The 27,152-nt window shown below is 42.6% G+C and overlaps 1 protein-coding gene and 1 long non-coding RNA gene across 2 annotated transcripts in view; one reads left to right on the top strand and one right to left on the bottom strand.

Annotated features, from left to right (window-relative positions):
- The window catches only part of tox3 (TOX high mobility group box family member 3), a 41,587-nt gene extending 14,653 nt beyond the window's left edge, over positions 1 to 26,934 (bottom strand). The window contains exons 1-2 of the mRNA XM_084362482.1: positions 25,943 to 26,934; positions 4,283 to 4,348 (exon numbers count right to left, since the gene is read on the bottom strand). Coding sequence (XP_084218608.1) covers positions 4,283 to 4,348; positions 25,943 to 26,044 — 168 coding nt within the window. The 5' untranslated portion in view covers positions 26,045 to 26,934. The remainder of the gene's footprint in view (positions 1 to 4,282; positions 4,349 to 25,942) is intronic.
- On the top strand, positions 1,736 to 2,765 carry LOC311262782. Its single transcript, XR_014623301.1, has 2 exons — positions 1,736 to 1,904; positions 2,565 to 2,765. It is a non-coding gene; the product is annotated as an uncharacterized lncRNA (long non-coding RNA).
- Positions 26,935 to 27,152: the final 218 nt, after the last annotated feature.

Genomic DNA, 27,152 nt, shown 5'->3' with positions numbered 1-27,152 from the left:
ATTTTAGCCTCGCAGGTATTTAGTCATAAACCAAAGTATTGAACAATCTGTACAATCCTTCCAATAACTTAAGAGACATTTTCCTCTGAAATCACAAATTAAATCAGGGAATCACTGAAGTCAGAACATCTGGGAACCATGAATATTTGTACGAAATGTTGTGCCAATCCATCCAGCAGATATATTAAAATATTTCAAGGGAAGGGAGAAGTGAAAACTTTCATATTACACTAATATATACACCAAATGTCATGGCCAATTTCATTGTCAAGACACATAACTCAAAACCAGAAAAGCAAAAGTCAGGCGATAACCAAAGTCCTCAGGTTTCATGTTTTGGGGACCAAGAATATACAAAGAATTCATCCAATAGTTGAGATGTGTAAATCTGGAACAAAGCTAACAGCCACTCAACCATTGCACGTTGTTTTGACCCTTAAAAAAGAAATAAAATATGTTTTACAACAAAGTGCATCGGTGAATTTTTCTCTTTCTTTCCCGGTGTTTCATCCCTGTGCTGTTCTGTGTTCTTTAAACATCAGGACAAAGAGCAAGAAAAAGCTTTTCGGGCAATATTCCCAGTCCTTCAATAAACGCAGTAATGCAATTCACAGATGCAATAACCAAGACTTGTTAAAGGCAGCAGCATGCAATTACTGCATATAATAGGCCTCAGAATCAATAGAGGCAGGATTGAGGATCCAGTTTCAAATATCTAGACAGGCAGAGTGCAGCTACTCAAATGACAACATCAACCATGGCACCCCTAATCAACATTATTTCAAATTTGGATCATTTGTAGTCCATTTCTACATATTTATAGTTCATTACACGTCCCTAATTTAATTGGGAAAGTAAAGCGATACATCTGAGTGGAACACAATCTCAGTGTACAGTATCCTTTTCCCTGAGGGAAGCAGTCAAGCTTTCCCTGCTAGGATGTACGCTTTACCAGGCACACCAAGGTCATCTTATCTCATCCTCTAAGTGCATAAGGTAAATGATACATTGGCCATCTAAACAGCAAACACAGGTCTGCTGTTCTAATGTAGAAGCAATCTGCCTCGTGAACAGGACGTACTGTGTGCCATTTTTTTAATAAACAGTATGTCTTGTGCAGACAGATAGTAGCTGGATGTAAACAGGTTTATATGGAGCTTTAAAGCATCATGGTAATGTTTATAATGTTTATCGTCTACTGAAAGCCCCGACAACAAGTGGTTTAAAGAGACAACACACTGTAATACTCTATGTTAGAAGCAAAAGTGTATTCTTCTTATTTTAAAAGACAGATATAAACACATCGTTCCCATTATAAATGAAAAGTTTAATTCATAAATACAATTTCGTTTTGTTTATTTTGCTGTGAAAGACTAACTTGGCCTGCTGGTGGTCGTGGCTAACGCTAATGTTAGCAAAATTTAGAGAAGTATTGCTTAGATGTTGTTATATAATTTAATGAGTACTTGTCTTACTGTTGCACTATATTAAGCTCATGCAGTAAAACAGAAAATACATTTTCTGGTATCCCTGCCCACTTTATCCAATCAGAACACAGAACTCCATAAAGAGGCGGTCCTGTCTGCTCGTGAGGATCCTCCTGTTTGCTGCCATGGCGATTATTGCTAACTGCTAATTGCTAGCTGCAAAACGGACAGGAAGTTAGCTAAAACGACGACAACGCTTACAGCCGCTTAAAATCAATCAATCAATGTCTTACTCCAAAACACAACAGGTGTTTTGGGGAAAAAGTGCCGAAAGCCGTCGACTGTTGTTGTTCAAGCGATCGAATTTCACCTGGCTGAAGCTAGTTGAAGCTAAGTACTGATGCTAACTTACATAGCCTACTGTCTTAGGAACAACATGGCAGTTACAATACTATTGGGAGAAACAAACTTGTTACAGTAAGTGATATGTTTCTTAGGGAGATACATTTTGAAGTCTGTCAAAATAGAAAAACATTAAGAGAATTCATGTGTCAAGCTAGCTTATAGCTTTGCTAACAACTGACCCTTTCTACACAGGCATTTTGTTCATGATTTCAAATAATGACTAATGCTAGCTAATGCTAATCGTCAGTCTTATTTTGAGAAACACGTGTAACTAAAAAGAAAAGTACATGTAAATCATCATAAAATACATTAAGGGCGCATATCTCATTGCAATAACCGCCTGTATTGATTTGAAAACAATAGCTAACCACATGTGGTGGCATAAATTTAGCCTCGCTGTCAAAGTTAACTGTACATAAGAGAGACTTCCTTTCCCACTGTGCCCTCAGCCCAAGCCAGACACATTAAGTAGATTAATATAGCATTACAGCAGAGATAGTGCGAAACCTCACCACTCAATGTGGAAGTCACATTAATCTTCCTTTAGCTCAGGTTGCAACAAACAATACTTTAGACACTCCATCGCTTGAAAGGAAAAAAAAAAATCTATGCTTAAGACTTCTTCCCTCTCTCCTAAGCACAATACCATCTGTGCCCTAACACTGGAAACAGTTGTTCCTTTTGATAAAATGCAAATGAGCAGCGCTGTTTCTTTTTCTTTTTTCTCTCAAGGAGCACCCCCAGCCCATCCCCACCTCCCCCCTTCCTCTGACTGCCACAGTGGGCCCTCACAGCTGGGGGGCTGAAGGCTCTCCAAGCAGCTTGTGTCGGCGTGGTCCCCCGCTGAAGTGAGGCCCCAGCACCCGGTGGATCCGGAGGATGCGCCCACTCAGCGTCAATGTAGGGGAAAATTAAACTTCTTCCATAACACTCTGTGAAGCCACTTCATGAACACGGAGGTCACACACTGCCTGAGCGTCAACGTCACGGCAGCATCCCGACAGCCCCGAGTGACATAAATGACAACAATGAGGTTAACGATGACATCCATCGCAGTATTTCAGAGCTGTGTAAATGTTGCTTTGTTGTGGGTTTTGAAGCCAGATCAATCTCCCCCTGCTAAACTGGATGAGATTGGCCCGATTGAACCACAGAGGATGACGGGTATTTTTGGTGCACTTGTCTCTAATGACAGGGCAGCAGAGTGGGTGGAGGGGGAATAGAGCGGGTAAATTTAGCACACTGTTAGGACTACTATGGCTCACACTGCCGGTTATATACCCTCAGAGAAACAACTATTCCATTTTCTTTCTTTTAATGCGACTGTACAGTGCACAGAGTTATTCCAGCAGCACCACTGACTCAAATTGTTGATGACATTTCACTTTTTTTTTTTGTAAGCGCCAGCAGATAGAGTGGCACCGAAAGTGACAGAACTACAGAAATCTCTTTGGGCTCCTTCATTATATCTTTTGGAAAAGAGGAAGAAAACAGGTGTTTATATCCTCAGCTATCTGGGATATCACTTCATCTTACAGGGCGCAGTCAAGACAGTCAGATCGCATCAGCATCAGCTCTCAGAAGTTACTATACGGCAATATAGGCTGAGCCCGGCTCATCTTTCGGTGAGCTTATTGTCTTGCGCGGGTCTCAAGACAGGCGGCATTCCAGGCAGTAATAATGTTGCATATGACAAAGATGGAGAAACTGAAATAGGAATTAATCATTCTGGATGTTTCAGGGGATTTCTTTTGGTGTGAAATATAGAGCTTGTGCTTTTATTGGCTGTTACTGTTTCTGGCTGTCCACCTAAATTTCCTTAAATAATGATGACACCTGTGAGAGGGCTCAACAGAAATGCAAATATACTGAGGTATTACCAGTAATGGAATGTAACTAAGTACATTTACCCAAGTACTGTACTACTCAGAACTTTGAGGTACTTGTACTTTACTTCAGCATTTCATTTTTCTGCTGCTTCGACCACATGTGGAGGCAAATATTGTACTTTTTACTCCACTGCATTTATTTGATAACTTTAGTTACTAATTACTTTGCAGATAAAACTTTTTTTTAATCTGCAAAACACTGATTCTGACAATCACAATAAAGCTGAATATGAGATCCGATGATTGGCCAGGTTCGATACAGAGCCAGTGCCGAGTCAGCACCAAGCACACAGTTTATACACACAGGTAAGTTCAAGAACTATTCGTATGGGAGACTTTCACTTTTACAAAAGTAGTATTTTGACACAATATCTTTACTTAAGTATGACTTTTGGCTACATTTATACAAAACTGGGTTTTACCAAGTAAGAAGACAAGAACAGCACATCTTCTCCACTGTACATATCTGCATTGTATTAGAGAGTATGTTTTTGCATCAGGTGAATTTCCATTGCACAAAAAGGGAATTTTAATATGTAAAAAAAAGTAAAGCATACTCACATCACCAGCAGCGAGCAGGGCACCGTTGGCCTCCGCCATGTTCATGTAGTTGTTGTTATTCTGGAACTGCAAATGAAGACAAACACAAAAAAAAACACAATGAGCCGACCAGTGTCCAGATAATATCCAGCGCCACTCGAGCACTTCTTTTCACAACGGACACCTGTCAGTCACACCGATGAGTCGCACTCCTGCTCTCACTGTTTACACACCGAGTTAACCCCCTTTTCTCTGCGTGCACGAGCGCTTTCTGCCACCCTGCCATTATCTGTGACATGACGAGAGGCATGTGAGAGGCCCAGGCCAATTCAAAAACCGGGGTAATGAGAATCTGGTCCGGCTATTCAGCTCTTATGGGATGGCAATTAAGGATATGTTTGCATCACAAAGCCAAGTATCAAGATGCGGTGGCAGGTTATTAACTTCAAATAATCTAAGGGAGAGGAGTGATACTGAGGGGAAATAAGGAGGTGGAGGAGTGTTTTAATATAGATGGAGGACATTTTTTGGTTGATGGCAGCTGGCTTTTTACAATTTATTTCACCAAGAAGAATCTGATCACAAACTTTCGGACATTTTTGGATGCGTTGTATCGTACTGATAAAAGTGTATTCTACTCAGAGTTGACACCAGAGGTAATAATAGAGTAACCAGCAGTGATGAAGTGCACACATGAGTGTTTACAGACAGTTGATAAGCTATTAAAACCCTGTACTTTGGGAAGAAATAACATGTTTTCACAACACACCCCACCCCCTCCACCAACCCACACATAGCCTGCTGGCAAAATGGCAGCCACTTCCTTTCTTTGGAGACACAACCATGCTGACAGGTAGGAACAATGGGACATAGAATGAAGAATTATGGGCTAGCAGCTGGGCCCAGGAGCACAATGCACCTCTCTGTGAGTGAGGAGTGCAAAAAAAAAAAAAACCCAGCCTACACGGCACGGAGGAGAAAGAATCGCAGCGCGTTTCGCGTCTTCATGAGGTTCCACTGAGAACACACTTTCAACAAAGCTCGGCAGTAATCTCTTTTGTGTGTTTATTACAAAGTCACTCTCTTAAAACATTATGAGAAGAGACGAAGAACTCCAATAGAGAGAGAGAAAAAAATGGCTTCTTATCTGAGCAGAAGCCAAACAATAGTGGAAACAAATTAAGATCAGAGCGAACTGAGAAGTGCATTAATATATTTTCTAGCCTTTTGTGTTTTTTTCCCCCCTTCTCCTTTTCTTCTGAGTGGTTAGTATGCGAATGTAATTACCGAAAGAACTGCTGCTAATCAACTGCGAATGGTATCCATTAATTAGTCTATGCCCTGGAGAGAGTGGGGGGAATCAGCAGCAATGTTAACAGTGTTACGCACCAATGAGAAGGAGAGCCACAAGCTCTGCTGGCAGTTGCTGAAGCAGGTGGTTTTGTTCTGTCTAGGCCTCCGGTGCCGTCTTACCTGGAGCTGCCCCACTAAACTATATCTGACTCGAGCGCTGGGGGTTTACGTGTTTGCACAAATGCACATACAGACGCACAAGAGACGAACACACACACACACTTCAAGTGAGGAACATCTGTCGATAGCGAGCACCCCTTCATTTCCCAGCTGTGTGTAACTTTGAGACATGACATGGCTGGGTTACATCAGCCACTCGGCTGGTAATTAACCTTATGCTGGGGCTTATCTAGGAAGTGTTACTCCGTCCCCCTTCTTCTTTTAGATAACAAATTGAAGTCTCTGAGATATCCTTCTCTATCCAAGCACTAGAACATTGTTCTGATTGTGGGTGGAGATACGGCTCTGTGCAGTGCTGTCTCTGTTTTTTTTTTCTATCCATGCATCTCTGGATAGGTTTTAAAGAGCGAACACACAATTGCTCTTCGTTGTAAACACTTTGCCGAGACTCCCGGAGGAATACAGACAGGTCTGAAATCTTAATGCTACTTTTAATATAGATGCTTGTATACTTCCCTGCCTGTTGCGTGGAAGAAAACGAGCTGAGAAATGTTTCTTTAAGCCGAGCAGCTTTGTCTTCGGTTCCGTTTAAACTTCTCGGTGGTGTTGTTAGTTGCACGGTTTCAACTCAACTGCATGCCACGTTGCATATGACTGATTTATGTGGATGACAACTTCACTAGCGTGTAAATCCTTATGAACCAGGAATTAGAACAAACACCACACTGAGGCACGGTTGAATTAAATAGTGCAAAGCACAGACATTAGCTTCATTAGTAAAAACAGAATCAAGTCAAGTCCAATGGCTAATTAGTGGTGTGAAACTCCCTGGGCTCGGTCTCTGTGAGTCATCTTTTATTGGGCTTCCAGGGCCCTTTAAGAGCAGTTCCACATCTCCTCAGAGGACTGTGACTAACATCCCAAGAAATGTCCCCAGCCACCGGTATCAATCTTCACCATTAAAGGCTGTACCATGTGGTGGCACAGCCTGGGCCGGAGGCCTCAGCGGACGACCAGAGCAGTGAGTGGAGATTATTATTGTTATTCCCAATTCATTTTTTTTTTTTTTTCTTTTTTGGGTGGGGGGTGGTTGGGGTGGGGGCATCCGGCGCTCATGTTCGCGGCAGTGCCGATTGAGTCAAGTGCCAGATGAAATTAAGTGTGATTGGAGGGACCACGCAGCTGACGGTAAGGGATCGCGCTAAAATGGGTCAGCGCAGACAATGAAGGCTCTGTAATTAAAATGATGTGACGAACTAGACGAAAAGCTGGGGCGGCCGTGTGAGGGGCTACACCACCGCGTGTTTTGCGGGGTTGAAATCACTTGAATTTAGCTAAATAAATGCTCCTGAAAAAGACAAACCTGGCCTGAAGTGTCTATAGCAACAGCTCAAGCAATGATGTTGCACGCTCTCAAGAAACCAACGTCAAACTTCTTCACATTTCCAAAAAGCAGCCATGTACTTCTAGGGACCCGAAGGGAAGCCATAGAAAAGAGTGATTTAAAATAGCTGTGGGTAGGAGGCTTTTATTAACAGAGTGGATTCATGGTTAAAGGTGCTCTGTAATATGAGTCGCTCTAAGAGCCAGACATGGCTACATGGCAGAGCAAACACTGGGCACTCAGTGTTTTTATTTCTCCTTCTGCACCAGCAGCACATTTCTTCAATAACTGTTTAACAGGAGAGAATTAAGAGCTTACATGGACCCTGATCCGAACGTGAAAAGACTCCACTGTCTGCATGATTGCAGGCAGACCGAAAACCAAGCAGCCTCGCAGTGAATGGGATGAATATGAATTTCTAAGGTTTTTCTGTAAATGCACAGTGCTGCCTTTTGTTTATAATATTCAGGGATTCTTTGGGTCATTGTGAAAAGCATCAGCTACTCATTATCAGACAAAACAGCTACAATCAGATCTTAAACAAGAAGATCAGCATGCATACTGCAAAGCAAGAGTTATTTTGATGCTTGATGTTTTTTTCACTCCTCCTTTAAAATCCCAGTGCAGGAATATTTGTATGAAAGAGTGTCCGGTGGGAAATAAGGTGTTTTACAGCTATTATAGCAAACAAAATTATTTCAACCTCAGGGCGAATGCAATATTGCACCAACATGACCCCATCTCACCCCCCATATGATGGAGTAACCACACAGATCCTATCAGTAAACATGAACTGGACAACTAAGATCCACAGAAAAACACGCCTGAAGAGCCTCTGATAGCACAGCTGCCATCTCTGCATGCATACAAATGCAAAGTAAACATGTAGCTATAGCTTCTCATCCGAGCACTGAATACTGCTTTGTCAATGGTGATTAAATGATTAAGAATGACGGGGCGAGATGGGAGGTGACAAGGCCTTTCATCATAAAAAAAAAAACGAATGAAAATTAGATTTGCATGGTTAAAAAAGAAAATCACCCTCAGCAGACTGTTCCTTGGTTTTACAGCCCGATCAAAAAGTCACAATATCTGTGCTGTCTGTCAGCAGGTAACCAAATTGGACACATTCTTTCTCCCCTCTGCAAAACCACCAAACTAATTCAATCAAGAGCCCGGGCCTTTTCCAGAAACATATCAACTGCTGACAAGCGATTTTACAGTTCAGCTTGAGCTCGGTAATCACAGCCTAGCATGTGTTCTCTGGAACATGACACTTGTGCTAATATGTTCTCCAGTGGTCTCCATAAAAGACAGCGAAAACACCAGAGTAAAAAAAAGCTCAACCTCCAATCCCGAGAAACCCGCCGTAATTTGCTGTGTATTATTTTATGCAATTTCCTTTCGAGGCTCCTTTTGAGGGTTGGAAACTCAAAAAAAGTGCTGCACTGTTTCCTTTCCTGTTGCCTCTGGAAAAAGTTATCTTTCTGATTCTCGAGGTCCTCCTCACCAAACACATGCTCATTTACAACCCAATTCGGCACAAACACGCCGCAGCTGCCACTCTGGTTATCACAAGTCCTATTCACGCCCAGCAGGCCGCCGTGCAACCAGCGCCGGGCTGACATATATGGATATATTTCCTCCTATGTGTGCAGCAGTCAATTTGTAAAGCGACTCCACAACACAGCATGTCCACACAGTCGGCTCGCAACCTGTGTTCTGATCTGCAGGCCGAATCGATTGGTAATTCAGTTTAAAGCTAAAATCATTACTCCCCCAGCCCAGCACTGTCTTCCACCATTAGTACTGCTAGTCCTCAACTGCATAAGGTGGAATTGAGGGGAAGTTCATTGTAAGCATCTCACTCTTCCACTGCCTCTCAGTGTGAGTAATATTGCAGCAGAGGATCCGGCGTGAGAAAAAGTCAAGGTCTTATCTGGGATCTGAATCAAGCTGATGACAGTTTTGTTCAGGCTGTGTGATGATTATCTGGTCTTTCACACCACGCTGACCACTGTGGCCTGCACTAGGTGTGAGCACAGCTTGCTTTGGTAAACAAAGACCTGGAGGAACAGTTTGAACTCTCGTGGAGATATCAAATATGTTTTGTGGTGTTACAAGAATGACGGGGAATCAGCTACCTCTCTTTTGAGTTTCATCAAAGTTGGGGGTTTGAAATTTGGACCTTTAACAACCTGAAGATGTCATCGCTGAGGTCTCCTAAATATGCGAGCGCAACATTATAGATGGAGGCTGCCATGAGAAAAACCCAAATGCAAGAGCCTCTGTTCTTCAAATTCTGTCACGGGCCATGAAACCAAGTTTGCATATCCAACCAAAATGACAAGCTTAACTATCAAAATAAAGGGAAAAAACTTTAAGCGATTTCACAGCTCGGCAAATATGTATTATGTTTTGTCAAGCTTCCCCGTCATTACGGCGGTGTTGAAAGACAGTAAAAGGCGAGCTGTAGTTGGTGTGTTCAGCATATTCCTCGGGGCTACATTTATATTCGGCACAGATGCAGTGTACAAGAGTGATAACGTGCACACACAAACAGACCGGGGTGAAACAGCATTTGTAATATCTTTGCGTTTCTTTTTAAGTATTTGAGCACGAGATTAGTTGAGTTTACCGCATTTGGTTCATTATTTCAGGCAGAAAACTCGTCATTCACAGAAAAGCAAGCTTTGCACACACGCTGCATCGTCAGAATGCACTCATCTCTACAAGAATCACACGCTATCACTCATCTCTCACCAGAGAATAGTTATATGTGACTGCGGCTATTGCATCGAATGAGTAAGAACAATATGTAAAGTCATTTTGGGATCTTCAGCTGTGTGTAGAAATGTAATAATGAGTCTACCGATTTAAAAACCACAATTACAGCTAGGAGTCTGCACAGCGGTGCTTTGAGTTAAATGCTAGCATGCTAATCATAGGAATACCTGCTCACCATGGAAATCCATCCAATAGGAATGGAAATGGAGCTTTTTTTAGTGGTGGACTGACCGACCGACTGAGGCTGCTATTGTGACTGAGACACTTCTCATTTCGCACCTTCCCTAATTAATTTAATGATCAAGATAAAACGGGGTTCTCGGTCACCAGGCTTCGTGTTGAGTAAACACGGTGACAATATAGCAACACACCATAATTTTGTAGCACAGCCACATCTCAACCCCACGCTACACAATGGAACTAAAATACCTCACCATAGCTATGTTTTTCTCTGAGGCCTTACACTTGCAAATGCTGCCAACACAAAGATGGTCTCAGCGTTTGTCATAATGGACCCGTATGCCTGAGCCCTGAAGTCTAAATACTATGCGGGTCAACATCCAACATCCCGTTTTTTCTTCCTCTCCGTCGAGTCTGCTCTGTACTCTCAAGAGCAAATCCTAAAAGAAAGCGCAAGCTAAATGGGGTTCCATCTTTGATCTGGCGGGGTGCAAAGCCACTGGCCCACAGCCACAAAGGAGCTTAGGCGATGGAGAGGGCCTCAGAAACATGGTGTAGCTTTCTCACAATGGCCGCTGTTGCATGGACACGCAGCTCTTGAGGAAGCAACATGAGAAAGGCTTGGCTTGGTGGTGTTGTCTTTGCTTTTACCGCTAAGCCACGTCTCAAGGCTGTTTACTCTCGGCAGCTTTGAAGCGACTCCAACTCAAGATGGTATCAGAGGTGTGGATTTTAACCGAGCTCACTGGGCTCTGCGCCGCCGTTCTTTCTCTACCGAGCAAGAGGTTGCAGTGGGGTTAAGGAAGCTAATAACAAAAAATGACACGGTTAAATGTCATACAGGAGAATAACAGCTTTCTGCCACTGGATATTGGTTTGTTTTTTGGCGCTGCTAATGGCGCTGCCTCTCTTGGTTTTGTACGATGGCTATGAGCTCTGGTACTTGGATTCACATAAAGCTCCATTGAAAGCTTCTGGGAGTTGAGTCCTCTCTTATTGCTCTAGCAGCACAGATGCATTTTTCTATTCCCTGTGCACCGTTACTGGCTAATACACTCATTATAACCGGCTTTGGGAATGTGCACAGTCAAGAGCTTTTAGTGATGGGCTCGACACAATTCTCTATTCCTTGTGTAGTGATGGCAGAAAAAAGGGGAGATGTTTTTGTTTTGTGCCTGGACTGAAATGGGGAAGATAACACGCATTTGAAAACAAAGTATTAAAAAGCAACAGCGTCAAGATTTTCAAGGCCACTAATGCATGATAAATCATCCTTTTGGACACGCTTTTGCCCCACTTATTTTCAAGTTAAAAGATATCTGATACTAATGAACATAAACTGTCTGCAAAATGATAAATAGATTACATGAAACTATCGAAACTCCTCAATTAAATTAATCTCGTTTCCTCGTCTTTTCCAATCAAAGTCCTTGAGTCCAGTTATAGATTTTAAACCTCAGTTTGTGTACTGTGACAATACTTTCCAGGTCTGTGTGTGTAACCTGTGTCTTTTCTGTTATTCTTGCCATAAGCCCTCAGTAAGCACAAACCGAACCAGTTGTTCAATCTCTATAAATCTGAAAAACACAAACTGCTGAGCGGTGACTCATATATCAGTCTATTATATACTACAGGGCTGACTGTATTAAACAAATGGCTGGGCCTGCAGCTGGAAAAGAGAGGCAATATAGAGAGAGCAGAGGTTATTGTCTAATTTAAATCTTGGCTGCTTTCCCAGAGCTGTACCACATTCCAATTTGTGGCTGTGTTGCTTGGCGCTACTGACAGAGGTCCGGCTGCAAATACTCGCGGGCTCCTCTCCAGAAATGTGTCTCCAAACTGACAATCAACAAGTTGGCAGAGATTAACAGAACGACTGGGGCGTATTAGGTGAAATAATGAAAATGCACACATGTAAAGATATCGTCCTTTTCCCTACACGTGCCGTTTTTTTTCCTCTCCCTCTCCGTCTGCGGTCGCAATAACGCATCTATAATCATTACGACTTGATGTGCAACAACAAAGGCTCGTAAAGAAAGCCAGTGCATTGCCTCTGTAATGTCTTTGAGTCCCGTAATGAAATAGCAGATGGAAAAAACATCTGTGAACACATAGTAGTTAAAGAATGGTTGAGCGGGCTCTTAGAAGCAATTAGCTATTTCAAGCTTTTCCTCCTTGGCGCACTATTGTCCGTTCATCTGGTAGATTGACAGCACACCAGGACATCATTAGCAAACCTGACGGCTGTTGAGTCGCAGACATTGTTTTTCTTGTGACAGCTACCATCAGGCTAAGTGCCTCGCTAATGTTTTTAACAGTATTTAAACTCAAAATGTCACTTTAACATTTCCTTGCTTCAAAAGCAACGTGAGATTAAGATACGGGGCTTTGAAATAATTACAAACACTAAGCTTCAACTTTGATTCCATATCATTGCGCTGACATTTCAAGAGATCGGGAACAAAGACGCTACACTACACATCTTTCAGTCACGATGAAAAAGAATGGGTTTTCTTTCCTCTGTGTAAAATGACAGGTTGGAGATCAAAGGCAGGCAGAGACCTGGAGGTCTGCTGCCGAGAACAAGGTAAGTTAGCAAAGTGTTTACACAAGAGGGGAAAAAAAGGAAAACGGCTCTATGCAAAAAACCCTTTTCTGTTGACGTCTGTCAGCGTGCGGCCAATCAAATGCAGCCATTTTCTCTCGATTGAATTTCCCTATTCACGCCATCAGTCAAACTCTTGAAAATGCAGTTACATAATTATATACACAGACGTACATATACACTACTGCACGAACACGAGGGTTTATCTCAGTTCTCACATGTTCCTCTGACATTACTCGCATGAAAACATACAATAACCCCTGAATCTGTCTCTCTTAACAACTGAAAATAATCCTATACCTTGTATTTGTACAACCCCCCTTCACAGCTGTATTGATTTCCTCCTTTGACCACAGCTCCCTCATAGCACTTTTATCCCATTTCTCCAGTGCAGGCGGTGAGAAAAAAAAAAAAAAAAGGGGGTCACTGACATTTTCTGTATTTGAGACTTGACCTCTATTTTAGGACCATGCTGCGACTTTCTCCACTGAAATAAATGAGAGCGGGGGCACAGTCTGCTCTCGCTTGCACTTGTTCTCCCATCATTCTTCATTTGTCTCCATTAGGGGTCATGTTTAACCTGCTTCTCCGTTTCTCTGCCAGCGTATATAGTTTGCAGAGAGCGTCAGAGCGCGTGATAATGTAGCCCCTATATCCTAGACATGAGGAACGAGTAAATAAGTAACTTAAAATACACGTAAAACGGGTTTTCCATTCAGTTAATAAACCCCCGAAAGACAAAATGTCACCGATCCAATGAATCAATATATAAACAAAGCCTGTGACGACAAAATTAGGGGTTTTAAACAGGCGTGATAGTGCTGGAAACACTGACTGCAGGTTGAAGTCGGAGCGAGAAACAGAATTCCCACTGTCAACTTGTCATCAGCTAATTTACCTGGAGCCAGAGGGGGAGATTCACTGGACACATAGGGAGAGTTAATCTCTTCATTCATCTTCACTAAAGAGATCGACCCAATTAGCTTGCCACATTGACTGACAGCCCTTGTGTTTGCTTTCTCTCCCTCGACTTCCCCCCCCCTCCTCCTCGTTCTTAAATCGGGAGTTATGCACTTCATGCTGGCTCTGGCTGAAGGCCTCGAAAATTATTCGAGGGGTACTGTACAACAGTGAAATAATCATGATGTCTTTATTCAAATCTGTCGAGTCTGAAATATTCACCACTGCAATTTGCTGTGACTGATTAGCCAATGGAAGGGTTGCTTGGGGATAGCTCTCCAGAGCTCTGTAATTGAGCGGATTTGACTTGGGAGAGGTTTTTTTTTTTTTTTTGCGCTGATAACTACACACATTCACCCCCTTTTTTAATGTACTTTTCTTTTTTTAGCCTCTCCGAAGAGCCAGTGCACGTCAGAATTATGACGCTTGCAGAAACAGCAGTATGTAGGACAAGTTTGTATTGCGATTTGCCGTCCCTGGGAGATTTGATTCCGTATCGTGTTTCGTCAGATGATTTACCGAAGCGTCTCTGGCTGTAGTCCAGAGACAAGTAACAGTTAAGTTGGCCAGGTCACTGCAGAACTGTCAGATCTAGAAAACTCAAAGATCAGGGACGACAAATGCCCTCAGGAGTGCCAGCGTGGCCTCTGACATCCTTTAATACACACAATATAGAGAACGTTGATGCAAATGTGTGTTTTCCACTGCAAGATATGAAGGTAAACTGCAAAATATTACATTTATTTCAACATATGGGCCTGTTTTTGAATTCTTTTGGGGGGATTTTGCTCGTAGTTATTTAGCCAATAACCAAAGCTATCCATTCTCCTGAAGATATCTTATTGTGTACTCACCATATGTGGTCTTGTTATAAAGTGAGACCATGTAATAACTGAAACGAGATATAACACAGTCTCCCTCTTACAAATCAATAGTTAAACATCGTTGCACAATTTAATACACTCAGTTGGTGCTGAAACAGTCTGGTTCGATATTACCAGCGGCTTCGGTTAGCAAATGTTAGCAAGACTTAGCGAGACTTGTTGTTTGTCTCCCGTTCTGACTAAACAGTTACACAGGATCGCTTCGAACAGCCGAGGCAACATTTAACGATATTGATAAATGATGGGTATTTTGACAAAACTATGGTTATATTGCTCAGCTCACACATACATGCGAGGGATTGCAAGGCTTAAATAGGATGATAAACACTGCACTGAAAAGGGGTAAGCCATCAAATAATGTCTAATAATGAGCTGTTTCATTATAATCCTGTATGGGTAATTAAGAGATTAATATGTCAATGCTGGCTCTGGCAGGTTCTGCAGCCAGGCAGGGCTGTGTTTACCACAGTCCGTGTGCCACAACGCTCTGAAAACAAGCTTTCTTTCACATTAAATCTCATTTATATTGTACAGGAAAGAAAGAGAGATGCTGTTATACTTCTCCAAAACACACCACTAATGCTCTGGGGCATGATTTGTCATTGTTATTCAGTGCTCGCTCACCTACACTTAAAACATGATCCTTCTGGATTTTAATTAAGCACCAAGGTACCTCCCAGGGGGTTCTGGCTTGGCAAAGGAAACTACTTTGATTTATGTACTACTTTGTTGTTCCTGCTTGAAGCTTGCCTGTTATGAGAGGCCGTGGTGATGAATGAACGAACGAACCAGGCAATTATTCTTATTTGTTAATTAGTTCCCTTTAGGAATGTATTCTTCGGGAAATATCAATAACCGCCGATAGTAAAGTCGAACATGAGCCGTCTGTTTACGTGTCATCTGCCCACCTCGCTGCAATCAAACATAAACCGCTGATTATGCTGGGAGTGAGTAATCTTACTGTAAAGCCGGGTGCGTGTCGATACATGTTCAGCTAATTTTGGATACAATTCACTGTTAAATCAACAGAAAGATGACGGGCAGGCGCCTCTGTTCAGCACACCAGTCGGATAATACTGCTATTCATGCATTGATGCACATCATCCATACAGCAGCAAAGAGCACAAATCACTGCTTAAACTAAAATCAAAAGACAGCAATAGACTTTGTATTCACAGACAAGTTTCTGGCTTTTAAATGAGTATTTATTAGCAAACATGTCAGTTTAACACAATTCTTAAGCAGAATCGGACACATTTGTCCATTATTAATGCACCTCTCAGTCTTTTTGGCGTGATACAGTTGTCTATTTTTAAAGCACATATGATTTAACGGTCAGAAATATCAATGGACGAAGCAAAAACAATAAACTTCCTAAAAGTACAAGTACTATACAGCGAATGGTGAGAAGAAACGGGATAATAAGCACATTCACATGGACTCGAACATCCCCGACGTAAGATATACTCGTCAGCCAAAGATAATATTGTTTCTTTTCCTTCTACATAGGTATTACTTATTCAGTAATCATATAGCGTGAACGGCAGCCAGTTTTCAATATGAAACCTAAAGTATCGGCAGGAGTGTAATCCAGACTACCCAGGTGTACAATATGCAGCTGTTTTTAATAACAGGCCACATGCCCTGCAATAACAGATGACAAATAATCACAAGTGATGTAATATTGTTCAATCATTTTCTTTTTTATGCAGTCTGGTTTCTGAGGCACTATAGCTGCTGATTGCGTTACAGCGTCAGAACTGAAGTTTCTTTCACTTTTTATTCATTCGCTCTTCTCCGTCAGCTGATTGGTGTCGATGTAAAAATCGCTCTCTTTCTGACAGCTTTATCTTTGCCTGCTGCGCCGCAGATCCGCATTGACAAATCAAAGCGGTAGCTGAAGACGCGTTACGTGACGAGAGTGAGAAAGTGAAGATGCTCAGCCACCTCCGTGACACAACAGTGGTTACAGACACAGACGTTGTGCGAGGTCTGCTCTCCTCGACGCATATCAGAAGCTAATGGAGTCTCGAAACCACAGGGGTGCTGCGGGATCGCTACGGTTAGCTCGTGGAACTGGTGAAGGTCACCACTGCTGAGCTGAGCAGCCACAAGCCCTCATAAAACCATGCAGCGTATCATTATTTTCAAAGTGTTTCATTATGGACGGTTAACCTTGGCTAACTCCGACCTAACACTTTAATCAGCTGCCTGTAATGCCTTTGAAACAGTGTAATCATTCTGCTTCTCTTCTTGTTTATCAGCAGGAGAGAGACACAAATGTAGAGGAAAAAAAAAAAAAAAAAGAGAGATCCCTTTCCCCTCGGCTGTGCAGGTATTTGAAAAGTTACACCGTGAGTAAGAACCTCCAAAGATGAGGAACTAGATCAGTTTCCTTGGAAGGAATGTCATTTGAAAGAATCGTCAGTCAGTGGCAGTCGAGGGAGGGAAACCCTGCCAACGCAGAGGCCTCACAGACCTTGATCTTGTTTCTACTTCTGCCATACCACACGAAGACCGCACACTATGACCGCGTGCGAGAGTCCACGAGCCAGCAGAAACACACACACATCACAATAAACAAGGACATGCTGTGAATGAGCCTCTGCTTCAACTCCCTGAAAATATCAGAAGTCGGCTCAAGAATTTCATGGACCCCATTCATGGTCCCAGTGGAGGTTTCAGGGGACTGGACCTGTATTATGTGGCTGGAGCTTTTACCGAGGCCGTGTCCATTGTTCCTTTTGATCATGGAACTGAATAAAAAACTAGACGGGATTCATGAATACTGCATGATTTTTCATCTAGCTGGAAACCTGACATAAAGAATCCTCAAAGCGTTTTGGTAACATGTTGAGAGCTTTGCTCATTCAAATGAAGATGATTGTTGGGCAATTATAGCCAAAAGAGTGATGTAAGAGTGATGTAATGAGTCAACAGTGATTTTCTTTCTCTACTGAACATCTTTCATTCGTCTTCCCCACAGTCCTGGCAACTAAAGCATTAAACATAAAATTTTATGGTGGCGTAGGCAACTCAAAGCTCTCGTTTGAGGGTGAGGGGGAAGATTGTGATCTTAGTTCAATATTGAAATAGGTCAGAGCGTCCCGGTCCCATGTTTCAAGTCAGGTTTGCACAGTCTGAATATAAGGTCTTGGTGTAAAAATGTTAAAAACATTAGTGCTAGTGAGCGAGGGCTAAAAAATACAGTGTGATTGTTGTTTAATTGCTTTGCAAAAGGCTCTTTTCACATGAAGTCTGTTCCCTGAGATGGATACAAACACATTTAAATTAACAGGCATAAAGGGCAAGCATATTCTAGTAAGAACAGCTGCCTCATTCATCACAGCACAGCGAGCCAATCCTCCATCAGCGCACTGTATCGAGATCCTGACATCATTCGAACTGAACATGAATCACAGTAAAACAAAGTATTCATGTCGGAGAATATTCTTGTCTGTCTAATGCATTTATATTAAAGATCCAATCAAACTGTGGCACGGCGGGATGGCAGTTTTCCAATTCATGGAGACTATTAAAGCTCATTTAGGGGATGAAGTAGGTTTATAGGCTGCCGTCTTATTGCTGTGGCAGTAACCGCTCCGACAGAGACCGCCACAAACAGACTTTATATTTGGAGGAGTGTTTGACGATCACATCTTACTCGAAAATACTCAGCAAGCCTGTACCAGCAGGAACAGAAGCACGGACAAAACGGTGAGCAAGGCTGGTTGTTTTACCTGTAAGCAGCGATTACATCACTATATTTTTAAAAGATATGTTTTAAAGGGGCACCATGTAGTTTTTAAGACGATTTTCAGACTCGAATTTTTAATATTTACAATATTAACTCAGAAACATGTTGTTTTTATTCTATAACTGAATAAACAAGCGGTTCTCAGAGGGAAAATAACACTGGTTGAAGATTGAAAGGTGGCAGGGTCCGCCAGATATGAACAAAGCAAACCGGATGAAATCGTGTTGTCCTTTAAGGTCAGTTTGTTTATTTAGGAAAAAAAAAACTGACTAAAACCTTTAAGGTGAAGCAACACGTTTTTGTTTTACGATTAACAGGTTGTATTTTCAGACTCCAGATCAGTTTGCTCCTACATGCCATCTATTTGACCATTCAAATACAACTTTTATTTACCCTCATTGTTTAAGCTCTTTGCCCAACGGGTCCAAGGGATATTTGCACACCTGCTGCTATTGTCAGGCCTTTTAGTGCAACCTGGTAACACACTGCATTATGGGAATGTGTGATGTAGGTGGAGGCGGGTGAAAAGGGCTGGATTAATCACGCTGCGTAACATGTAATACTACACACACCTGCAGCCCGTACACCTATAATGAGGAAGAGATTCACAGTCAGCCTGGTGATACATTAACAATGTGGAGCAGTGACTAATATTTGTGAGTGGGCTGCTTCGGTTTGAACGGTCACAGCTAAATTAGAGGATAGAAAGAAATCCTACGCGCCGACAATAATTCTTGTTTGGCTGACAGGATTAATTAATGCGCTACAGGAACAACATCTAAATATTGAAAATGTGATATCCTGCATTTACCCGATTGCGAGCCGACTCGTGAGTACCATGCAACAGCTGCAAGAAATAAGTGTAATACACAGAGATAGCAGCGTCGAGTTCAACTTGTCCAGACCAGGAAATATTACCCACAACTGTGAGAGACATTCGTCAGCGGCCCGTGTGCTCCTTGAAAAGAGCTTAGGAGACGGGTTTTAAGTCGAGCATGTCAAGTTAAAAGGGAAACAGCTGAATGTTTTTGATGCAGCCTGTGAGCCCATTAAGAGAATTGGACATTAGATCTATGAAACATGGAATGGCTGCCTCTCTGGAAAGCTTTAAAAAATGAATGTGTCTTAACAGCGAGGCTAACCACTAAGGGGACACAACACTTATTGAATCAGCCAACCAGAAGTGATTGACTGGTCCTTTTGAAAACTGCTTAATTCACGGTAAAAGCAGTTTTTCTGAGGAACGGGGAGGTTTTTTCCCCTTTTCCTTTTAATAAGTCAGCGAAGGTTGAGGCTGTCAGAGATGTAGTGAGCCAAAACCAGATTAAAACAGTTTATCATGGCGGAAAAATATCTCTTGTGGGGGCCCCTGCTCTGAGTGGAAGGGGCGCACAGTTTGACTTGACACACAGTATATATGAGAAGACGTCTTCAAACACCTACAGGTTAATTTAAACTTTGACCTTACACGATAAACTAACCCAAACAGGACATTTAGTATTGTTCCTGTCAGTGATATATACACACAGCTTAGCAAAACCCTGGTAACTGAAGTGCTTCAGGTGCTTGACTCAAGTTGAATCTCTTAAGATCATCAAACCCTAAAACTAAAACTCGACCCCCACGCTGACCTCCACAGTGTAATCTTCTCTTCTTCTCCAGGGAGTGCAGATAAGGTTAACAACTTTTCTCAAAAAGGAGTCGAGTCTCGGTGTGTGAACTGTGACTTATGGGTGTTTTTTGGAGAGGGCTTCGCTTTTCTAGCTTTTAACGCATCTACTCGCACAAAAAAAACAAAAAACACTCCACTTTAAATAGGTTTGTGTAGTGTGGTGTAGTTCTCTCTTTATATACTATGGATGGTTCAATCTGCATCAAAATAAATGAAACGTTTAAATTACTACTGTCATAGTTCATTTGCGTCGTAATGATGCGTCAAATAATGAGATGTTTTAGAGAAAAGTTAAAACAAGGCAAGGAGCAATTTCATCCTGAGTACCAGATTGTACTCATTGCATTCCAAACTCTCTGGTGTGTATCTGATGATCAGAAATTAGTAATAAAATAGTTAATAAAGCAATCAAAAAGAGAACTAATGTTCCTTTACAGGATATTATAATTAAATATCCAGACAACACTATAAGCAACTACGACTGAGCAAAAACAATCGCCTCTTTCATGACTTTGGGTGTCAAAATAAAACAGTTTTTTCCTCAGGCATTTCCATGGTTTGATGGATGGTGTAGTGATGTTGTGTACATGATCAAAATCCAATAACAAATGTGGCTCTCTTGCGGATTCATCCTCCTTGTATCACTGAGAGAGATGTCTTTGAAACAGCCGTGTAGCTACAAATAGTCCAGAAAGGGAAGGTTGTTTTTGTTCAGTAGCACTGGCGGGTTAAACCTCAAGGAAGAACATGAAGTGATGCACACATTGTTGGAACTGTGTACAGCATGTCAACATGTAAGCATATGTTATCGTATGTATTATATATGAGCTCCAGTCTGTACTTGGTAATGAGATCTCAACCTACAGCTCAACCCAGTACAGCGAGATGTTTTGTCTGCAGCCGTGTCAGAAGGACCCATGATGCACAGCGAGTCCACAACCCACCAGTTAAAAACAACTTTAGGACACAATGTTGCATTTTTAATCCAAACTAAATACATTTAATGGCTACAACGGGGTTTGATTTCATGAACACAGAGGCATTATAACCTAAAGTGAAAAAAAAGGACCCATGATGCACAGCAAGTCCACAACCCACCACTTAAAAACAACTTAAGGACACGAGGGTCTGCCTAAATGAACCACGCTGAGTAATGTATGGGAAGATGGTAATGAAGTGGATTTATGAGCAGCGATGGCAGCGTCACAGAAGGTCTTTAACGAGTGCTGATCGGGGTAATGGTCTATGTCTGTCCAAGATTTCAGAGCCTTTGTCGTAGCCACCTCGTAAACAAAGCCCACAGGTTCAGACTGTTGGTCCAGAGCGTCAGATTATACCTCTAACATAGGAACAAATTCAAAAAGGGGACTTGGTAGGTGTGTGTGCATGCGCATACATGCCATACGTCAACACCTCAATGTGCTCAACAACAAAAAAAGAAAAAGATAGTGACAGCTGTGATGATGTGGTGCCACAGGAATCAGAAACCATCAGGCTCACGGTTTAATACGAGACTGTTACAGCTCTCTAAAGAGGCAATCACTGCAAACCCCTTTAGAAGTCTGTTTTCATTAACATTTATAGAGTTTCCACCACTGTGTCTCTATTGCTAACACATCGGCGAGGGATCATCGCAACTATCCTCAGATTTGCTCGGTAGAAGAAGTGTGAAAGACATCGCAGATGAAGTGGAGAGCTGCGCATTAACAAAATGTTAACATCTGCCCCCCTGTGCAGACATGTGGCAGCGTCGGTCTGTCAGACAGAGCAGTCATTCTCACAGGCAAGCAAGCAAAACTCCAAAGTACAGTGTGTCTTCGGAGCAGGCGGACTAAAAATAACGCTCTCTAATCTCAGTGGGAAAATTAGGTGTTTAATAAATCTGTTGAACTACATCTCCTGACAAGCTACAATTAAAAGACTCAGCAAAACACATCAGCTATTCACGTCCTGGACATTTAAACATTTAACACGCACCTTGAAGTCATATCCATCAACTGCTGAGTCTGACAAAGCAGACAGCCTGTGAGGTTACACCCCAACCCCCCCAACACACACACACACACACACACACACATTTAAAGCTGTGTTTGGATATGTTTAGAATGTGTGTGATGAAATGGCACCAGCTGTGTACACTGGAGTGATGCACAAGGCCCCCTGGTTGAGCAGAGTTAACCCCTTCCCTCCCGTTGAAAGCAGCAAAAGACAGCAAAGACAAAAGAGGCCTGGCCCACTATGCTTCGGCCACAATAAGGAGGTTATTGCCCCGGGTGGTTGGGGGGGGGGGTTGTTGCTGTAGAAGTACAGTAATTCACTAGAGTTCCTTCCCCTGGTTCTTTAAATCTTTATTGTTTTTAGTTTCCTTACATATGCATGGGTCAGCAGGGCCCAGATGAACCATGAGCTGGCTCCTGTGTCACCTACACTACATTTTACAGGCTCAATAAAAATCCACTGTTGATTGCAGCCCTACATCATCATGTCAGGCCTTACAGCCTGTACACTTCCTATTCATAGGCTTTCATATCACAGTCGAGAGGATGATATAATACAAAGCAACTGGTAAATAAACTCTCAGGAGTAGAATATGTGCAGCGCTGGTGGATTTGACTTATTATGAAGTATTTAGAGTTGTAATTCTTAAAATTTAAGGCTAGACCTGGTTGATTTGACAACAACAGTGGTTATCATGGCAACAGGAAGTGCGGTTTAATAAGTTACCAGACACACCTTGTCAGAAAGACAACAGGAGAGCAATCTGTCTCCAACATAAACAATGAAACTAAGTGTAAATAAAAAGTCAGTCAGTCGTAACTACAACTGCAATCTGACTTCATGCTGAACAGAGCAGCGAGTAGTTTTCCACAACAGCACAGTAGAGTTGGTTGTGTGCATCCTGTGACCTCGTAGACAGATTTTTGATGCATGAATTTTGAATCTGGTTCGGGAATGGCGGACCCTGCCACTACCAATCAAAACTAAATACACTGAATGGCTACTGTACAAAAAACTGCAGACTAACAATAGTAAGAAATCAGAGTCCAAAGAATCTGTCATCAATTAGAAATTTGGGAACTTATCACAAAAGTTATACGTTCCCTGACAAAGCTCAACACCAACAATGATTACAGGTCCCACACAATGAGCTATTTGTCCATATGCTTGTCTACAGTGCCAATAAAATACTCTGATGTATGTTCAGGTCCCAACTACAAAGAATTATGACGTCTCAGTGGTGCTGGTATTAGTTCTGCAAATAAACCTCAAGTGTTAGCACCAGTGCAGGTGAAGAGTTTGTATTAACATCTGTTGGTAATTTCAGCCTCCCTGCGCCTGGAGGTAATGAAAGCCCACATTAAATGGATACTGTATCTGAACATTATTAAACCTTAAGAAAAAAAGTGGACCAGATGGTCATAAATATGAGCATAACACTGGGTCCCTTTAATGAAACCCTTAAAGTCAATTACATCTGACTTTTACAAACACAAAAAAACAGTCGAATCCAAACTGCTGCTTGTCTTTGGTTCATGTTGTGAACGAAAAACGCATTACTTTAATTCTCCTGCATCCCCAAAACTGGACAAATGACAACTAGATGCGTACATTCGCAGTATTACTTAAAGTTTTTCAAACTTTTAAAGGCAGCTCGTGCATTTTACCGACTACAACCAGGTGTGTTTTAACACGAGAGCCAGTAAACTAAGAGTCATTATCACAGATAAATTGAAAACAATCCAACTTGAAGTAACAACCAATCAGTAAAAAAACTAGGGCCCCCCGGCGCGAATGCCCGTGAGCACAGCTGATCCGTGTTCAACCTTAAGTCAAGGTAGTTTACGAGAAATGGACCCCTCTGTGACAGCCCTGTCGCCCACACGAACGCTCTTTCGTTTCATGTTTTAAGAAAAACTCAGAGAAATGAACCTCGACGGAGAGTTTCTGATCGAGAGTCTGTGTTTAATTTCTGCGAGATTACAGCGAGTGATTCTTCTTGCTACATTTATTTTATGAGCATTATTCAGCTGTGTGAAGTTGTGGCATGTTTCTCTTCAGCACCGCTGTTTCTCCTTCATCTCAGAGCCAAAAAACCAGGCAGCTTCATTAGTCATGACTGCAGTACCTAATTAAGTTTGTGCCACTCGTTTGGATTTTTCTGTAAATTTAAAAGAATCTGTGATGTGTCAAAGTGCCTCTGGGCCATTCTGTCTCTGTTGTCATTAAAATTGAACATTTCCTGTGCCAGCGGTTCTGAGAGGGTATTGCCTGTTTTTCAAATACAAAAAAAAGAAAGAAAGAAGAAAACTGAATCTACTGAAAGTTTTTGCTGTTTGCAAAAGGTGCTGTGACAGCTTATAAATAGATTAAAGAAGTGACGCTTCAGTTCTGTGTGACTTGTGAGAACGCCACATCTTCTGGGATGACAAACCGCTCGGCACCGTGCTACCTTTCAGCGTGCCGGTTCAAATAAATTGGGAGGATTATTTGAAAGATGCCTGCAAAAGAGCCCATTTGTTCGCCATGGAAAGGCATTGTAATTAGCATGAAATGCATGCTTTGTACTCTCTCTCTCCCTCTCCCTCTCTCTCTAACGTAACTGGTGGAGATACTGGATAAGCACCTTCTCACCACCCTCCCTCCCTCCCTCTCGCTGCCTCCTTTTGCATTGTGGCCAATTACTGTTACAGATGGAAAATTTCACTTGACCTGGGGAATTTATGAGCAGGAATAAAAAAAAATAAAAAAAAATCGTACTCAAACTCTTACACCGATTCAAAGCAATGCAGTTAAAATTTCTCAGGGCTGATGAAGACATGATGAAATTGGGCACATATGACAACTTGGCCACATGACAAAAGAGCTGATGAAACAGTGAGACAAACCTGGTAACTGTTTTTGAGCAGCATCAGATTGCGAAGGGGGCAAACAGAGAGCTGCACTACAGGGCTGAATAATTTGGGTGGGGGTTGTGTGTGTGTCTGTGTGTGTGTGTGTGTGTGTGAGTGAGTGAGAGAGAGAGAGAGGAGGGGTGAGGGGGGGGCACCATTGTTTAAACTTTATCAAAACAGCACGCTGCAGTTGTGTCATTAGTCCGTCATAAAGATGTTCCCTCTTAAGGGGCTCCTGAAGGATAACAGGCTGAATAGTTCAAGTGTTACATCACTGACAAACTATCACTAACTATCATCTGTGTTTTACATAACCTCTGCCCCGCGTTCGAGGAGCTAATAAACTTGTAATACCTCAGCAATGTTCCTTTTCACAACTCGGGAGCTGGCCGGCTCCAGTACAGATGTGGGGAGGAGAATTAAAAACAGCCTGTGAACAACAGTGAAAAATAGGCTGTCTAACCTGGGAGAGAGTGGATGAAAGTGTTGTGCAGTGTGACAGCGTGAGGGGGTTAAGATGAATCCACAACACAGCGCAGAATGCTGACAATGAATACATTCACGCTGAAGAGATGGAAGGCTCGTTTCTCCGTCTGTGTTTGTCTGATCATCAGCAGAGTTCATCCATAAAGGCTGCTCTAAAGTTGTGGCACACCAACACGTCCACATCCCAAAGTGCTCCTGCAACATGGCTGCACTATGAAACAGCATCACAAGAGCTGGTTTATTATCCGACACTGGATCTTACCCATCATCACCCTGTAGTGCATGTGTAACGTGCTGATACAAGGATCCATCACTGGTGTTTGGGAACATGTAAACTGTGTAGCCAACAGCGCCCATGTCTGTGGATCACATCACTCTGGTGAGAGTTCAGCAGTGCAGCAGCTTCGAGCTGGACAGAAAAAGTAACTACACCTGTCTGCTGCTTTAATTCCCATTACTAATACACAACAACAAAGTTTAGTGGCCAGAGAGGGAGGATTAATTAAAGCAACTCTTGAAAAGGCAGTAATGAGCAGTGGCTCAGGTCAGGCAGGGGAGGGGGGGGGGCAGCAACTGAGAGAATGAATATCTTTCTCTTTACCTTGTTGAAGTTGTAGTAGCCCAAACAGTGGGCAAAATCCAGGTTCGGTGGTTCTCCTGGAATAGCATTCCCACCAGCAGACGGATAAAACCTTACATCCATGGTGTGTGTGTGTGCGGTGGAGAGACAGAGAGAGGGGAAGAGAGGGGGAGCCGCGCAGCTGTGGCTGGAAGCCTGCTCTGCCCGGAGATCAGTGCGTTTCTGCCGTTTACAATCCAAAGCGCACGGAGAAGAGAGGCGGAGAGCTGACCCGAGCTTTGTCGGGGCTGAGTGAGAGACTGCGGTGAGCGGACACACAACACGCAAACACACACAGAACAAAAAAAAACAAAAAACAAAAAAGGCTTCGGGTAAAAGTTTTGATATTCCTCTCCTACACCTGGTGCAGCCGCTTCATTTCTGAGGAAGCCCGCACGAAGGTTGGACCGAGCCGAGTGCGCTGTCCCTCTGTGAGCCCATGCATTTACACACAGCTGCCGCCGCCGCTGCTGCTGCTGCTGCTGTATACAAAGAAGCCACGAGACCGGCGACTGAGCCTGAGCGTGGGTCCACCTCCTTTTCCCTCCCGCTTCACATGCGGGAACACGACAAAATGAAAAAAAAAAAATTGCAATAATAAAGTGGAGGAACGGTGAAGAAGTCCGCGCGTCAGAGCGCAGCGCGCACTCAGGATTCGTGTCCGTGTCCCTCCGTCGCGTCTCCTCAAGAGAAGTTTGGGTTTTTTTTAATTCTCCACCAACTTTTTAAGAAGAACTATCGAGCGAAGCAGTTTGAGTGAGAAGAAGAAGAAGAAGAAGAAGCAGCAGCGAGAGGAGCCATCTGCTGAAACACGGCGGTCGGAAGGAGGTTTGTTTAAAAAAAAAAAAAACAAGCACAACGCAACAGTCCACAGATGGTGCAATTAGTGGATGTGATGTAGTACACCGGGTGTACGAGTCCAGCCCTCGGCTCTGCCTGTCGTAGTGATGAACAAGGCGAAATGTGTGAACAAGCCAGCCACTCCCCAAACACACCAAGCCACTCCCATGCAAACACCGCATTTAAGCTCCATGTGACATGTTGAAATATGATAATTAATTACAATTACAGGAGGCGCTTTTTCATGTTTGGGTGCATTTCTTTTTGTAGCTGTCGTATTAACCCTTAAAGTCCCACACTACTCTGCTCTGTTTGTTTTTAGTGACATTAAAAGTGATGCTTGTCTGTGTTA

Source organism: Pagrus pagrus (genome assembly GCF_965226575.1).
Source record: "Pagrus pagrus genome assembly, chromosome: 1".
NCBI lineage: Eukaryota > Metazoa > Chordata > Actinopteri > Spariformes > Sparidae > Pagrus > Pagrus pagrus.
Note: the sequence above shows the minus strand (reverse complement) of the source record. Positions and strands in the feature narration are given on the sequence as shown.